Source organism: Oryzias latipes, chromosome 3 (genome assembly GCF_053564925.1).
Source record: "Oryzias latipes strain Hd-rR chromosome 3, Olatipes_Hd-rR_3.1".
NCBI lineage: Eukaryota > Metazoa > Chordata > Actinopteri > Beloniformes > Adrianichthyidae > Oryzias > Oryzias latipes.
Window position 1 is genome coordinate 29,486,713 of NC_136239.1, and position 14,659 is coordinate 29,501,371.

General features: G+C 40.1%; 2 protein-coding genes across 2 annotated transcripts; one reads left to right on the forward strand and one right to left on the reverse strand.

Moving 5' to 3' along the window:
- The first annotated feature begins 1,678 nt into the window (after positions 1-1,678).
- LOC101163311 (regulator of G-protein signaling 9-binding protein) lies at positions 1,679-7,056 on the forward strand. The gene has a single exon (XM_004067270.5). The coding sequence runs from the start codon at positions 5,234-5,236 to the stop codon at positions 5,972-5,974; it is 741 nt and encodes a 246-aa protein (XP_004067318.1). The 5' UTR covers positions 1,679-5,233; the 3' UTR covers positions 5,975-7,056.
- Positions 7,057-8,793: 1,737 nt separating this feature from the next.
- On the reverse strand, positions 8,794-13,489 carry nudt19 (nudix (nucleoside diphosphate linked moiety X)-type motif 19). The gene is made up of 3 exons (XM_004067391.5): positions 12,600-13,489; positions 10,107-10,314; positions 8,794-9,964 (listed from the first exon to the last, which is right to left on the reverse strand). Exons 1-3 carry the CDS (start codon positions 13,368-13,370, stop codon positions 9,747-9,749), a joined length of 1,197 nt encoding a protein of 398 aa, XP_004067439.1. The 5' UTR covers positions 13,371-13,489; the 3' UTR covers positions 8,794-9,746.
- Between the last annotated feature and the right edge of the window lie 1,170 nt (positions 13,490-14,659).

Sequence of the window (14,659 nt, forward strand, 5' to 3'; positions counted from 1 at the left end):
TATCAGAACCATTTTAGTACTTTGTAGCAAAACTCTTATTAAACTTCTATCAACGCCCAGCTTCTTGCAGAAGGTTTTGTACTGGTAGTTCATTCCGGTCTTGTGCAGGTCTCCAATCTTCTCCCTTAAATCCACTGAAAGCTCTTTAGTCTTTCCCATGTTGGAGAGTTTGGAGTCTGATCAATTGACTGATTCTGTAGACAGGTCTCTTTTCTACAGGTGATTAAAACCAGGTGTCTTCTGATCAGGTGACAGCTTGATTAGGAGTTTAACTGGTTTGTATGAATTTCTTAAAGGTTAGTATGGGATCAAATAATTATTTTCATTGAATATAATGAATATAAATTCACTGAAGTATATTTCTTGATTTTTTTCTTTGTGATTTTCCATCTGTCACTGTTCAAATGAACCTACCATGAGGACAACAGACTTTCAATTTCTCTTTAAGTGAGCAAACCTCCAAAATCCTGTACAAAGCAGAGTCAAAACTGCAAGAATTAAATACATTATTTTGAAATTCATTTCAGAATTTTATATAGACTTTCAAAATAGACATCAAACTGTAAAGTCTGTGGGTTTTTTCTTTATCTATTTCATCCAGGATTATTTTTTTTAATCGAAGAAGCTAAATTAATCAATTTTGTCTTAGATATTGAGTTGAGGAACCTAAATGTTGTAAAAGACTTGCTAATGCATTTCAAATCTAACTTTGATCTTTGATGATGCAGAAGCTTTTACCTTAGAAAATTGAAGAGGTCAGAAGAATCTACCAATGAGTCTGCACACAGCTATTGCACTTTAAGGCAAAGCCTGTTTATGAGTTTCTTCTTTTGGTCTTTTCACATGGATCACATTGAAAGCAGAAAAGCATCAACTCCATATGATGAAAATGTAAACCCGAGAGATGACAGCTTCCATTAAAAATACATTAGTGGGCATTACACTCCTAATCCACGGACCTGGATGAACTTTGTCAATCTGGATTTTTACATTTTATGGTATCGGTTGTTAACCACTCCCCACCCCTGGATACGATTTTTTTATCACTATTTTTTTTTTATTCAACTTAAACTATTGAAGTCTTGTGTGTATTTGATTATATTTCACTGTAATATATATCTGTTAGTGCTGCTACAGCAAATCTTATCCAAGCAAATGTAACATAACACACTGTTCTGTGAGTAAAAGATGCAGTCGTTCGAATTTTTGCCACACTGCTACTTTTATGGTAAAAGGCACAAACGAACACATCTACCAAGTCCCTCTTTTTAAAGGCTTTTTCAGTGTTGTTTTAAGGCCTTCTGCTTTTAGTTTGAGAAACAATTTAACAAATGCTGGAAATAGGCAAACGTTTTTTACAATTTTTTTTCTCAAATTGGTAAAAAAGAAGAAAGAAAAATTCCCAGTAATTTAAAAATTCAACAGCTGTCAAGGTGGAAAGGTTTTATAGTCTCAACTGCTTAAAAGCGACTGCCTGTTGTCAGGGATGAGGATCAAGTTCCAAACAAAACTCCCAAAATGTTTAAAGAAAACTTTAAATGTCTTTTGATAAATATTATAAAATAAATAATACATCAATAAATCAAAGAAACCAGCCATATGCGTCAATCTTAAGAACTAAAATGACTAGAGTCCTTCAGGCAAGATGATTCTTGGATTCACACCATGTCTCTTTCCAGCTGGTGGAGCCAAAGGTCAGTCAGGTATGGCCTGAAAACACCCCTTCCATCCAGCATGCATGTCAGCAAGTCAAGGATAAACTGTCAGTAACCAGGTCAACAGAGACAACTGAGCTTTCGAAGAGCCAAAGCTACAGACAATCCCTAAAAAACTTCAGGGTACAGAACATAAAAGTTTCCCTTTTTTTAATTTGGGCTAAATATTGGCTAAAATGCCCAAATTAAAAAGAGATTTGCAAGACTGAAATTAAATCAGGACAACTTACTCTAAGTCATTGAGAGTAAATGCCACTTATTGGGATCGGTTTAACATGTCATGCAGGCATGACAGTTACCTTTCAACCAAAACCCCGCCTTCTTTGTCCATCAGTTTTGAGGAGATCACTGAGTTGCTCCTCATAAAAACAGAATTAAAAGAAGTCAAATCAATTGTGATAAATAGTTACTTGTTATGTGACAACCATTTTTTTTAAGATCAAACAAAGTTGGCTTTAGACTTAAGTTTAAAATGAAATAATAAAACATGAATTATTCCCTTTTTTAGAGGAGGTTCCTAAATGTCTGTCTTCAGGCAGGAGGCTAGTGTAAACAGCTGGTGATGGTGAATATGTGTGGATCTTCAACGCTCACACCAGGTTTCCATCTACAAAAAAATCAAAGAAAAGAACAATGAGAAAATAAAACTGCAGCAAAATGCAGTCAAACCTCATCCAGTATTTCATTTGAATCAGTTTATCTCTGAGCTGAGACAGCCAACAGTTCCCTGCACTCATTCTCTCTAGATGGTGGATCTTGATGGTTAAAGTGCATCATGGGAAAATATCAGCTGTTGAGGCCTACAGCATAGGGTTAAATTGCTGCAACGTCCAGAAAAAATGTTTAACTCCAATAAAAGAGCTACATTTGTCACCTTTGCTTGAAACTGTTGAACTCAACAGCACAAACTGAAAGCTTCCACTTCATAAGATTCATATATTATGAAGTAGTTTTATCAGTTTGAGCTCTTAATGTGAGGAAAAAGACTGTTTTATCCAATAATTGCTCATATTTGATTTATCTTTTCAATTCTCATCAGAGCTCCTACTGCAGTGTTTTAGACTCTCAAAGTTCTCAAATAGTTTTTGACAAGCTAACAATACTTATTATTGGCAGTAACAAATGTATGACAGTTTCTATATGAAACATCTTTTTTAAAGTCTTTTTCATTTAACTGTGAAAGCAAGTGGTCATAGTAATGAACTTCTTTCAATGTCTTAGATGTTTCTGGATGTCAAAATGTATGCTGTCTTTGAAAACTATGCCTTCACCACTTGCAAAGAAAACTTGTTTACATGAGTTAGAGTCTATTTAAAGAATAAAAGGAGTTCGTTGGTTGTGAGTTGGTAACTCTGTCAATATTTGAAAGAGGGGATTTGGTGCAGTCACACTCTGTATTAGCTTTCTTGTAACATTACCATGTAAGAAAGATTCTTGCATTTAATTTGAAGAAGTAGTGTTACATTGCTTTATATCTCTGCATGGCTCCATGACAGACTGGTTCTGCAGGAAATCAGGAATTGATTGTCTCGATGCGTTCACACTGAGAGGAATCAAACCAAGGCTTGACTCATTCTCAGCACTTGAACCCTACAGACCAGGTTGTCAGCAATCTCATCAACAGAGACAAACAGTACCGATTTCATTCTGGTAGCAGTTCTCTGAAAAGGCAATGAAGCCAGAATAAAATGGCCCCAAATTCCCCAGTTTGGACCTGTTTATAGGCCAAGCGCCAAGTTCTTTTACACAGGAACTGTGACAAGGTCTTCTTCATAAAGATTAAAATAACTCATGTGCATGTAGATTAAACTTTTCAGTTGGCTTAGACATTCCAGCCCCCCCCCCCCCCCCCCCCCCCCCCCAAAAAAAAATGTGATGATTGATTTAATTTAATCACTCAAAGTTTCAAAACCAGAATCTGGCTCAAGCATCACTGCCTAGTCATAGTCCAGCTATTCAAATAGTTAATTACCGTCTATTTTAACAGCTAAAAGTAACTCCAGTATACAGATCCACAAAAAACAGGAATAATACCTTCAAGAATAACAACCAAGAAATACCTGGTAAAACACCAACGGTTACTACCATGGTGACATTTTCATCTAAAGAAAGAGTCCATTTGTTTAGGGCATATGACTCAGTGAAAGATATTTCTTATTAGTCAAATATGGCAGATTTTGCCAATGCACTGCAGATTATTTAATGAGATCAAATCACATAACGCATTTTTAAATAATTTAAATAAAGCTTGAATGGGGACTGAAACCAGGGGAAGTTTTTTATTTTTTGCAGGATTGATCATGAAAATCCAGAAATGATTATGTTACACAAACATTGAGCCATTCTTATTGCTTCCTTTGGCATCCCCATGTGCTTTAGTCCATTAGCTCCCTACTGTATTTACTGGATCATTAGACCCCATCTGCTTCAATAATGCAAAAAGAGCAAAGCGGGCAAACCCCTCGTGGCCTTACTTGACTCACCCTCTCAGCACAGCAGGAGAAAAAACCTAACAGCACATTATGTAGCCAGCATGTGTGCAACAATTGGCACCTTTTGTGGTCTCCATGGATGTACGGGCATGTATTGTGACAGCACTCAGTCTTATCTCTCTTAATTGAATTAGTTGAAAGGGTGGCTAAAATAATTTTAAACCTCATTTATCATGCACCTACATAAACTTTATTTGTGTTTTTCTTTGCGAAACTTAAAATCATGAAAACATGAGTGGTAAGTGTTAGTGGCAGATCCATTGAGGCTCTGTGATATGAGATCCGAGCAGCCAATGACAGGAGGCATTGTAGGCGGGCGCCAAAGTGATCAAACCAATGGGAGTGAATCCTTTTGTTTGCCTGCCTGCCTCTGAAAGGCTCCGTTTTATGCCCGCATGTGACCGCTGAAGGCGCACACAGCTATTTAAACACCGTCGATTGGGTGCTGAAGTGGACAGCTCCCCACGCAGATAAACAGATGAACGCGCAATGGCTCGTTCAGCTTGTGCCACCGGATGCTTCACAGCAGTAAATGGAGAGCCCCATTTTTGCTCCACGATTTTGACTCCTTTGAGTGGCTGAGTCGGGGAGGCGGTGAAGGCATCGTGCTCTCCTGCAGGGGCGGATATCGGGGCACCTGTAGAGCTTAATCACCGGGTCTTGTTGAAGCGCGGGGGGCGGAATTGTTTCACATCAGTTCGCCGTGGTCCAGCAGGAGAGGAGCTCTGGCGCCGTCTGATCCCGCGTCGGGGAAGCGTAAAGGTATCATCAATCCGACTAGAAGACATAAGCTTAGATTTCTAAGCCTCCCTTTGTGCCTATTTACGGGAGAGAGCATGATGGATAGAGAGGAATTTGCTCTGAGTAGTGCCTTGAGTGGATTTGCAGAGCGGGCGGTGAGCTCCCGGGGAATCTAACCCGCATGTGCACAGTGGCTCCAAGCACCACCAACAGTTCGCCATTTTTCCTCAAGCTCTTTTTTTGTTGAAAATTTCTAATCAGGATACAGCTATTTTATAACTAACAATGGGGAAAGAAGAGTGCAAAACAATGCTAGATGCTTTGAACAAAGTCACAGCCTGCTACAGACACTTGGTCATCGCGCTTGGAAGCACATCAGACTCCCAAAATTTGCGCGAGGAGCTGAAGAGGACCCGCAAAAAGGCGCAAGAGTTGGCAGTCGCCAACAGGACTAAACTGACCACCCTGCTCAAAGACAAGTCCATCAGCAAGGAAGACCGCGCCGAGTACGAGCGCCTGTGGGTGCTGTTCTCCAGCAGCATGGAGCTCCTGGAGGTGGACATGAAAAGGTCCCTGGAAATCGGGCAGGACTTCCCCCTTAAGGTGCCCACCAGACACCTGATCCAGACGGGGATGACCGGCAGCACCAGCACCGTGGCGGCGCGCGCCATGAGCGTGCAGAATATGAAGTACGAGGCGGACAGCAACATCGACACGGCGGACCTGAAAGACCTGCAGAGCGAGATCACCCAGGTGAGCCAGATGATGGAGGAAATGGAGATGAAGGTCCAAGTGGCGCCGTGGGCCGTCGTGGCGAAGCAGGAAGCCGGGGCCGAACTCAAATCCAACCTGAGTGTAGGGAATTCCTCCGTGGGCGTTATCTCCATCTGCGAAGAGGAGCCCAAAGATGATGAAGGTGAAGGCAGTAGAGGCGGTGGATTTGGCTCGGTCGGCGCTGTCATCGGATTCCTTTTGATCGTTACTGTTGCTTTGGTTTTAGGATATTTGGTGATCAACATGTCCTGAATATTCTGAAACTAACAAACCAAAATAAAAAAATTATATATATTATAGCCCACGCGGATGGACACCCCGCGCGTGGAGCGCCTCCACAGGGAAGAGCTGTCACCTGCCCAGGAGGCAAACAGGGCTTCAAGGGGATCCAATATGAATACATTGTTGACTTCTCTTAAATTCTTGAATGTAATTCGTGGAGGAGAGGGGCTGCACTTGATCAGATGTAGATAATTGTAGTCTGTGTGTGCTTTGTGAATGAGAGAGTGGGTGAAAATGGTAATTTATTTTTAGAAAAAGGAGTCACAAATTACGTGACAGCGTCTGGCCACCAGAATGACACAAACAACACCTAATCCAAGTGGATTATTGGAGATAAATGTAGCCTGTGGATAAGTATTCCCATTTCTGTCTGGCAGATTGATGTTTTACTTTTCTCACTTCGGTTCAGGAAAGTCAAATGTCTTCAAACAAGCAAAAGTACCATCTGGTCTGAGCATTAGTTCTATGCTATATAAGCCTGTTAAAACCCAATACAGCAGAGAAAGAACAGTTAATCCTGGCTTCTGCTATCACAGACCGGCTAAGATCAAATCTGCACTCTTCAACATCCACCTCACCTCCTCTTCCGTAACCCTTGTGCTATCCTAGGCACTTTAACATTGGGAGTTGGGTCATCTAGACCCACTAGACAGTGCTCTGAACCTTTTTTCTTCAATGATTTGTGAACCTCACTGGTGTCCATGGATTACATGAAATCTTTCCACCTTTATCCACCTTTGGCATGGTAGGAATGACACGTCAATGTAAGGGTGGGGTCATAGGATAGCACAAGGGTTAAGGTTACAGTGGGCATGCATCTAGCTTCACTGCACTAAAATCTCAACGAGCCTTGGGACCTACAATAAGATTTGTCTTTTAATGCACCTGTTCACTGTAAGCCTGTTCCTTTTCAGGGTTTTCTTGTAAGCAGTGTTGAATGTAAACCTTTTGCAAAATGTTAGTAGATGGTTTGTACATACGGTCTGTACTGCAGCATCAGATAATGTACATAAGTATATTTAATATAATAAAATTTTGAAACACACCTAAAATCAGGATTCTTTTGTATGTTAATACTTCATTTGACACAATTCTACCACCAAAACACGTTTAAAGAGTTTGTAAACACTGCCAAGATAATGTACTTAAAGGTATTTCAGGTTTGGCTTTACTCCCAGACCTAACAACCTTAGTGTTAGCAGAGTGTTAAATGAGAATGACATGCAGGTTTAAACTCCTTGATAGTTTTAGTTCTAAGAGTATTTGAAGATATTTGGGGAGTGGTGCAAAGGTGAGGTTGGCTGAAGAACACGAGTGGTTTCAGAAGATTGCAGAACAGTGAAAACGTGAACTTTAGAAAGTTTCCAATTCCATATCTAGCAATATTCAAACATCAAGTTTGAAATTATTTTCAGCGATGACTAAAAAATCACTTTTGTTTTTGCTTTCAAGTATATGCTAAATTAAAGTAATTTTGGAGCAATGGTAGTTTGTTTGATGCACATTTGGTCTTGGACAGATAAAAAAAGAACAATCATGGGACTGCGTTAAATATGGTAAATGTGGCTATTTTGATTAAAAGAAGGCAAAAGAAAGTTTTCCTTTGTTTTGTGGAAAGCCCAGAAAAAAATGGGCCTAGTTAAAGAAGAATTGAAAAGGTTTTGTTTGTCTCTTATTTAATGTCATACATTTTAAAACCTTTAGTGAATTAGAAAAGTGGATGCAAAAATGTGCATTTAAATTGAGATAGAGAGGGTCTAAATTGTTAAATGTAACCTTCTTAAATTAATATTTTTCCTTTAGTCTCTATGAATTTGTTTGTGGGTCAATGATGACAAAAGAAAACATGCAATGCAAGTTGAAAACAGATCAACAGCCCTTTTCTGCCACCATGTCCTCAGTACATCTAATGTTTTTTACCCAGATATATGTAGATACAGTGCTTTGATGAGAAATGAATTTTGATGAACAAAAAGCCTGCTCAAACGGCCACTTGACTGATGCAAACAAGATCTTTAGCCACTTAGAGAGGTTCTTCACTTACTGGTTGGCAGAACCCTGGCATTTAAAGTCTAATCTGCTTTGCTTTTTGGCTTAATGAAGTCCCAGAACATCAAACGTAGGAACAACTTGATCTCTCCCACAATCCTTCCTCTGCTCGGAGGAAGACGGTTTATTAAAATTCTAAAAGTTATTTACAAAGAAAAGATCACGTAAAACAGAAAAATGGCGTGAAGGGACAAAACAATTTGGCATTACAATCACTGAATTACTATAGAGTACTTTGATGCACAAATACTTCTGCCTTCCTTCCATGAGTTGAGTGGAATCTGAGACATCTTGATTATCCGTGTTGTAATTTCACAAGTTCAGGAAAAGCTTCACTCTGTTGCCTGGACACTGACGAACCAAGATGGCTGTTTCTGCACGAAGGTGAGCGACACACAGTGCACAGCCACACAGACCACTGCCATCACTTCATCTGGACTTAGTTGGTAGGTTTCCAAGGCTGTGCGTCTCCATAGAAACCCTCAATCGACTGCAAACAGCACAGAAGGTTGAGCGTTATTTCAACTCACCCGCTCCCTGCCACCGACATCCTACACACTGAAGCATCTGAAGTAGCAGGAGACGATGTGTGAGGACAGAGGATGTCGATCCTCAGCATCTTTCACTGTTCTGCCACAGGAAATATGTGAAAAGGATTTGTTGCAGCCTTTCATGCTCCTCTCAGATATTGCAAATGCCAATCGTACATCAGTTGTAGATTGATGCAGAAGTCTTGACTCAGTTATTGTTAACTTATTTAATATTTTTGCAAGAAAAGAACAAAATTTGCAGAACTTTTAGTTTGTCATGTTCCTCTAAAAATAATACAAACACCAAATTTGGGTCAGTGGAGGATGAAGTAAGCAAGAAAAAAAAGGCATGATTTGTTACAGCTTAACACAATTTTAAAAAGTTGTGTTCTGGTCAGAGTTAAGGTGAAAATTCATATAAAAACAGCTTTAAATTCATTCATTTTCTATGCCGCTTTATCCCTTTCGGGGTCACGGGGCTGCCGGAGCCTATCCCAGCCACTTGTGGGCGAAGGCAGGGGGGACACCCTGAACAAGTCGCCAGTTTGTTGCAGGGTAGAATGTCCTCACTCACACACCCATTCACTCCTGCATTCACACCTATGGTCAATTTTGAGTTACCAATTAACCTATGAAGCATGTTTGGACGGTGGGAGGAAGCCGGAGACCCCGGAGAGAACCCACGCATGCACGGGGAGAACATGCAAACTCCACACATAAAGGTCCCCCATTGATGTTCTATTTTTCATGTCCCCCAGCCAGGACTTCTCAGTCAGTGTACTGCAATGAGCAAGGATGACCCCCCCCCCCCCCCCCCCTCAACACACACACACACACACAAAGACATGTAAAAAGGTAGGAGCCGTGCCGAGCCTCCATCTCTGACTTATGGAATCCCACTGAGAGCAATATTATTCATTTAAAGGACATTATATTAGCTTAGACTGTATACATGTTTTGCACCATTCCCTATTAAGAATGTAAAACATGACATTTTTGAAATGAAAAGCTGAATAGAGATTTATGAAAAACAACTTTTAAAAGTAGATTTTACTCATTTTAAATATAAATTTAAAGATACTGAGTTTTTGGTTATGACAGCATTCATTCTATTCAAATTAAATGTCTTCCACAATCATATCTTGTTAGAACTGAAGAGTGGGTCACAGTTGACTTTTCGTTCCTTGTGGTGAGGCTGGCTCCATTACGGGGAGCAAGTGTTTGTACTTGGGCTTGATGGTGACATGCAGAGCTGTGGTGTAGGAGTCTTTGATTGTCATGCGGTGCAGGGCAGACTGTTTTTCAGGATTGTTCAGCTCATGGTCTGGAGTTCTATCAGCTTCCATCTGCCCTGAAGTGTCTTGCGGGTATTGTTTGTCACCTGGAAAGAGCAAAGAAGGCAACAATCTAAATGTTTAATCAGAGGTCCACATTAAATCGAACCAAACGGATACATTCGAGTAGTCATTTTGCTCTGCATTTTCGGTCTTGTTAATACTTGGAACATAGTCTATACCCAGTACCTGGCAGCAGGGATATATATTGCTCATTTTCCAGTAAAGCCACGGGCAGCCACCGTTCACAGCCTTCTACTGCACGCTTGTACGCAAAGCTGTGGAGGTCATTAAGACGGGGGAGACAACACATGCGGCTGAGTTCATAGAACTGAGGAGGAGCCATCCACATCTGCCTCTCCTGGTAGCACTGCAGGATCTCTGAAGGAGTGGACCACTGGAACACAAGATGAAAGCAGCAACTGTAACACATGCACACATCTGTTTGTCTTTAAACAAATCATGACACGATAAATCACATCTATAAAGGCAACCAGCTGTCATATAGGAACAAATGTATGTATAGATTTATTTTTAAAGGATTGCTCCATTTGGGTCTTGTTAATGTTCAGTTGACTTTAATCCATTATTTTTTAAGGTCAAACATTTGCTTAGCCCACTTAGCCTTAGTTATTTCAACCGTTTGCTTTTCTTTGGTATTGAATTTCTATTTTCCAAGTTCTTTTCAAACTTTGTCTATAATTTACCTTAAAATCTAAAAAAAGTGCTGTTTATACATTAGCTTTGGTAACAAATCAATTTCATTCATAGTATTGCTGTTTAAATACACTTACGTTTTCATTTGTTCTTATATTGGCTTAACATGACAGAGATCCAAATTAAAGAACAAAACACAAATGAAGAATTAAGAAGCATTAAAACTCAAAAAGATGAAAACAAAATTTAAAGGGCCAGGAAATGTTTCATATAAATTAACATTTTTTTGTTGTTTTTTTCCACAAAAAAGCATGATTAAAATATTAAACTGTGGGAAAAAAAACTGCTATGGGACCACTTGTGTTTTTTCTTAAGAGTATTAAATGTGGTACAAAGATAGAGCCAATTAAATCAGGAAAAACAATTTGGACTGGGAATCTATTTAACTCTCTTTAGATGCTTTGGTAAAAAAATAATAATAAAAATATGGAATATTGAGACAGCTTTGTAAAATCTTTACCTAGCAGTACTACACTCAAAAGAGTCATTTTAATGATGATTCTCTTAGCTTCTTCTACTGGAGGTTAAAACCCTACAGACAAAATGGTAGGACTGCTGGGTTTATACTACAGATATTTGTGCCAACTCTGTGGGCTTGTGGTAGGGTGTCCACCCTGAGACTGGAAGGTCTCTGGTTCAAGTTCACGGTCGAGTCATGCCAAGGACTCTTAAAATGGGTCCCAATGCCTCCCTGCTCCCTGATCTGAGTTTAGGCTAGTTTATAAAAGTCAACTTTTTGATGAACTTGGTTAACCACATGAAAAAATGTCCTGGTTTACAGAAAATCCCAGCAAATAATCTGCTCAAATGAGTACGAGATGTTCCCACTGGACTTTGAAATACAGTCACCTCAGTGACCCATACAGGTGATCAGTGATGAGGAAAGCCACCTCCATCCCGGAGGACACCACTCACCTCTGTTCATCACTCTGCAGGCAGGAGATATAGAAACCTGCTGGTCAGGCATAACATCGACAAAAAAATCATTTATCCCCAATGTTGCTAATCTGTTTGATCCCCAATAGCACCTTTAAGTTGTATGTGAAGATGGAGTCTGGGATTTGTATTTGTTCATTCATTTTTTAAATCTATATTTTTATTTAAATAATTACACTTAATTTCACCGTCTTCTGCCATGTTGAAGGAAGAATTTCTGTCCTGTCCGGGGTGTAACAATTCACTTTAACAACGATTCAGTTGTGGCCGCCGATACGATTCTTAGTCGATTTTGGTTCATTTTGAACGATTCGATTCACTGACCTAAAAATCGACCCGGGACATCTTTGGCCAAAAATTCAATCAGTGTGACTGAGAGATAAAAATCTGGGTGCTGAACAGTTCAGGTGAAGTTTTCTAGATTCCTTGCAGGATAATCAAGTGTAAATGAAATATGTGAACAAACAAACAAGTAAATAAGAATGAATGGCAAATCCATTCACACTTTTGTTCAGCCCACTACTGTTTTTGCATCAAAATAATACAAATGGAACGTCATTAGATCAGACAGTATGGACGCAAAATCCAGCATTTCCACACATTGGACCGTAGTGATGGACTGATCATGTTTGCTGTCATCACACGTGTCTTGTCCGCTGTCGTTTTTATGTTATAGTAAAAATAAACCTCAATTCAAATGGTATTTTCCAATATTTAATTCATTTTGAAACCTTTTAATAGTGGTATAGCTCGATCAACAGCTTGTCGCATTGTGATTCATTGTTACTCTACTGTCTAACCATCTTGAGAACATATAAATAAAAACTGGTTTCTTTAACTGATAATTATCTCCCTGTTCTGTTTGATAATTAGAGGCTGATTACGGGCACGTGTTTAAGAGAGTGACTTTGCTAATTATGTTCAGATTTTTTTTTCTTCTTAACTTCCCCTGATGCCAGCTTTGGAATATAAAAAAAACCTTTTCGGAGGTTATAATGAAGTGCTAAACTGTCTGGCTTGTAAAGTCACCTGAAAATCAACAATTTCCTTCTCATCTTGGATAGTGTGCGGAATCTCTTGCAGGCAGCACTGAAAGAAGGCGGTGTCGAACCTGCGACCATAAATGCCGACGGGGGTGATCCAGTTGGCCCACTCGTGTAAGGCCCAGATGTTGGGCAGCACCTCCAACTCCCTGCACATCCGGATGAAGTTGGTCGGGTTTTGATTCACCAGAGCCCTCCACTGTGAGAGTTCATTTACGGAGAACGGAGGCTCTTTGTAGTGTTTACTAGGACAATCATCCTTGAAGCTTTTCACTTCCGCTTTTGGAACAACCAGCAGCACCCCAGATTCTTCAAACGTCTCCCGCAAAGCGCAGATCCGCAGGGCGACGTCCCCCGGGATGGGAGAACCCAGCTTCAGTCGGTCTGTGGCAAAAATGGCGGGTCTGGTCTCCACGGGCTGTTTTGTTTGTCTCAAACCAAAGTTTGGGCAGCTGGAGAAAGGCTTAAAAATGTCCAGCCAGTCACCCGAGAAGTCGGAGGGGTCCAGAACGCCGCCCGGAAATACATAGGCGTTGGGCATGAATCCGCTCTTAGCGCTTCGTTTGAGCAGCAGAACGTCATAGTCAAAACGGGACCTGAGCGGCGGCTGTGCCCACTCGCCGCTGCTCTCTGACGGAGAGCGAAGAGAAACGGACGGCGGTGTCCTTGGCAATAAACTGTCCGCGCCGAGTCTGTGTCCTGCGGCCAAGATTAGGGTGGCCGCCTCCCTCCAGTGCTTCAGAGCGGCGTTCATCATCTAACCATAAAACTTACTTATTGGTCAGAATTAGCCATGAACATTTCAGAAACCTCAAGTTGCAGCTGGATCAGACTGTGGGAAATGAGAATGTTTGTTTGGGTGGAAGTGACGTCATTTGAATGATTCTTTCTTCTACCGCCACCTACTGGCTGGAAGACCAAAATGGCTTGCTTTCATTTATTTATCCATTCTAATTTTGTGATTTTACATAAACGCAATTTCATTAATTATATAATTTCCGACATATTAATCGGACTACATTAACTCTTTGAAGACTCACTCCGATGAAAATCTTACTTTTGGTGTTTTCAATATTTTCTTGTTGACAAATATAAAGAAAATTCAGCTTATAATTGATTTTCTGAGTATTTCGTAATACAAGTTGTTGTGAATCAGAAGAAAACGAGAAAAATAAATGCTGCTGGAAAAAGACTTGTAGCTGCAGCTCAAATCTGATGCATCCATTTATAGACAAATAGATCCATGCATCTCTTCATTTTCTTCATTTGAGTTTGCCTCTGGCTTAAAATTGTACAGCATACTTGCAATTTTTCTCGCCATTTTTGTTGCATCCATAATGTTAGGTTGGGGGGGAGGGGCTTTAAGCAATCGGGAGAGCGTGTACAAAGATGGATGATGGGAAATGAGGCAGGCTTATTCCGTGCCAACAGTTACACCCACAACTCATAGGTGAATTTCTAACGAACTACTGCCATTCTGTAATTTCTATGTCCTAGAAAATGACACAGTTTTATTTTTATTTTTACATTTTGGCTAAAACCGGCGTAAACATGATAAAAAGACCACTCTGAACTATTTTACAACAGATCAAAAGATGATCGGATACCTTAAAATGAAGGCTATCATAAATCTGTTATCAGAGCAGACTTGTGTCAGATTGTTAGGGGTCTGAATTACTCACGGCATCTCCTTATATAGCTTTCCTCTAGCTTTGAACCAAGGTTCTGCATTCCTGCCTGTTTTCCAACAAATCCTGCTCTGTTATGTTCTAATTGGGAAGACACACCTGATCCAGCTAATCGGGGCAAGGATATCTGAAAAACATGCAGACACACCAGCCCTTGAGACCTGGAATTCCCCACTCCGTTCCAAGTTATCCTCTATTCATAGCAAATGTTTCAGATGTATTTATATTTTTAATTTGCTAAATCTAGTAATTTTAGTGTACATATTCCCATTAGTGGTAAATCTGTCTTTCTGCCATCAAACACTTTGAGGTGGATGGTTTCCTGCCTGAATCTGGTTTTGATACTGGTTTCCTTGAA